At 44.7% G+C, this 2586-nt stretch overlaps 1 protein-coding gene across 1 annotated transcript; it reads right to left on the reverse strand.

Moving 5' to 3' along the window:
- Positions 1-331: 331 nt before the first annotated feature.
- Positions 332-1814, reverse strand: LOC114616010 (glutathione S-transferase kappa 1-like). Its single transcript, XM_028761564.1, has 3 exons — positions 1292-1814; positions 864-957; positions 332-567 (listed from the first exon to the last, which is right to left on the reverse strand). The coding sequence occupies exons 1-3, from the start codon at positions 1388-1390 to the stop codon at positions 518-520; spliced, it is 243 nt and encodes an 80-aa protein (XP_028617397.1). The 5' UTR covers positions 1391-1814; the 3' UTR covers positions 332-517.
- Positions 1815-2586: the final 772 nt, after the last annotated feature.

Here is a 2586-nt window from a genome sequence, read left to right on the forward strand (position 1 = left end):
CCTGGTTCCCTCTACCATTCACAGTTAGGATCTCCTTCCTACTTTTCTCCTAGTTTCCCTGGTTGGTCAGAGACAGTAAACCCCAAGCTGATGTGTTGCTGCTAAGTCTCCTGAGCTTAGTTTCCTGCCTTTGATAAACAAGAGGAAAGGGAGACTCTTTCCAGCACCTACCCCACTGTGGCCCCAGTGTGCTCGGGGGAGCAAGGAGGGCTGTGAATACAGAAACAGCTCTTGTCCAATCTCTGGCTCTTGCCCAATCTCTGGAGTGGGCAGCATGTGATCACAGGATCATGGTACCCCAACATCACTCAGGCAGACACAGACCCGGAAATGACTTGTTTAGCAGCATCAGGTTTATTTTTATGGATATGAAGAACTTAAGGCTTTTCAAAGGGCACTTGTGAGGCATAGAAGTAAAGGTAGCCACAGCTAAAGGTGGACTCCTGCTCCAGTTCCAAGGGCCACAGACAACAGCTTCATCAGATGGAGAAATCAAAGGTTACTTTCTAAGGCAATCTTAAAGTCTGGCATTCAGGGTTGGGGGCGCAGGGCCCATCCACTTCTCTCCTAGATAGAGAAAAATCACAGATGTCTATACATGGTTATAAGACAGGGTAGCAGTGGGACACGGTCCTAAGGGGACCCAGGACCTTCTAGGACCTGCTTGGCTTCAAGGTCTAGAAGGCTTCCCTCTCCCCTATGGGGAGACTTCTGAACTCCATTCAACCTTGATCAGCACCAAGTAAATGTAAGGCTTCCATGTTACAAATAACAGAAACTTTTATTGTTGCTGTTTTGGTCATGTGATGTAATGGGTGTTGGGCTGGGATCAAAAGGTCAAGGGAATGAAAATCTGAACTTACCTAGCAGGTAAGCTAGCAACTCCATGCGGTCAGACCCAAATAGCATGTAGATTTTACCATCCACGTGGGCAACAGTGGTGGGCAGCCCAAAGGCCTAGAGAGAAGAGAGTATAGGAAGGATGGTGATAGAGCAGGTGCCTACAGGACTGATACACAGAACAAAGCAAATAAAAGCTCTGCTAAGAGATTCGTTGGCCTCAGCATCTTCTCAGCTTTACCTATGTGCCATATAGATTCTTGTTTTTAAAAACCACCATCCTTTCTTTCCTTGACTAGCTCAGGGGGAGGGACTCGATGAGGGGCTTAGGAGAGCTAGGGAGGGCTCACGAAGAAGAGTAGGCAGCTAACAGCCATGAACATTCACAGCCATGGCAACATGACTTCTCTCTCTTTAGACAGGGGCTGGGGATACACATGGAGTTGCTCACCCCGTATTTGCAGGCTGCCTCAGTGGTCTCCCTGAGCTTGTTCTTCACCAGTTCTGTGGTGATCTTCTCCAGAAAGTATTGGGCTTGTGCTGTAGACATTCCTGCCTTCTCTGCTGCCTTGGAAGACAAGGAAGAGCATGCAGCTGAGACTTCATTGTGGGGGTGGAAGAAGAATCTATTCTTTTCATTTTCTGTCCTCAAATTTTCCTGGAAAGACCTTGCCCCAACTGCAAGTAACTGGTTATCTAGCCTAGTCAAGACACGTTGTCCCCTTTTCCCAAAGTCTGGAAATAAGTGGAAAAGTCAGAGGACAAAAAAAAATCATAGTCACAGAAACCTCAGCAGAGAGCATCCCAGAGCCCAGCCAGCCTCAATTTTCCATTTCACAGTGAGGATAGACCACACTCCAGCCATTTTATACTTGCCTAGAGGCACAGAGTTTATTAATAGCTTGATTAATTGCCATATCCCTAGATTTCAAGCCCATTTGCTAAATATTAAGTAAAAACAGACTAAACACACATAACACACACACAGGCACATACACAGAAACACAGAAACACAGAAACACAGAAACACAGAAACACACACACACACACACACACTTTTAGAAACTAGATATAGACACTAGAGGAAAATATAGCTATTCTTTGCACATCGTGAATTGTTTCCCCTGTGCCTCAGAATTCCTAACAGTTTCAGGGTAGGTTCTGAGTCCTGTAGAATTTCCTGGAAATTTTTGAAATGGAGTGATGTCTCCAGCTACCTGCTTGGCTTGCAGACAATGAGAGGGTTTCTCACTAGGATGCACAGTAGTTTAGATTTAGTGGTGTTTCAGCCTGGAATCTCCTGAGGAGATATTCAAAGTCCTAGTGTAAAGGCTATTCCCTAACTGATGACATCAGCCTTTCTTGAGGGTGACAGTTGGCACTCATGGCTATGCCAGTGTCCAGCCCAGGTTTGGAAGCAACAAGTTGACCTCCTATGAGCCACTGTCCCTAATAGTTAAATGAGAGAGTTGTTGAGAAACAGAGGAAATGGATAACCCACTGAATTAAAACCATTTGCTAAATATTAAGTATAAACAGACTAAACACACACACACACACACACACAAACACACACACACACACACACGCCTTTAGAAACTAGATACAGACATAAGAGGAAAATGAAGCTATTCTTTGCACATCTAACTTAGGAGTGATTTGATGTCTCACATATTAAGAGAGTATGTGTCAATTATCATTTGTATACAGGAGAAAAAGATCATTTTTAGTTTCTTGGCTTCATTC

This window comes from Grammomys surdaster, unplaced genomic scaffold (assembly GCF_004785775.1).
Source record: "Grammomys surdaster isolate TR1022 unplaced genomic scaffold, NIH_TR_1.0 222683, whole genome shotgun sequence".
In the NCBI taxonomy this organism is placed as follows: Eukaryota; Metazoa; Chordata; class Mammalia; order Rodentia; family Muridae; genus Grammomys; species Grammomys surdaster.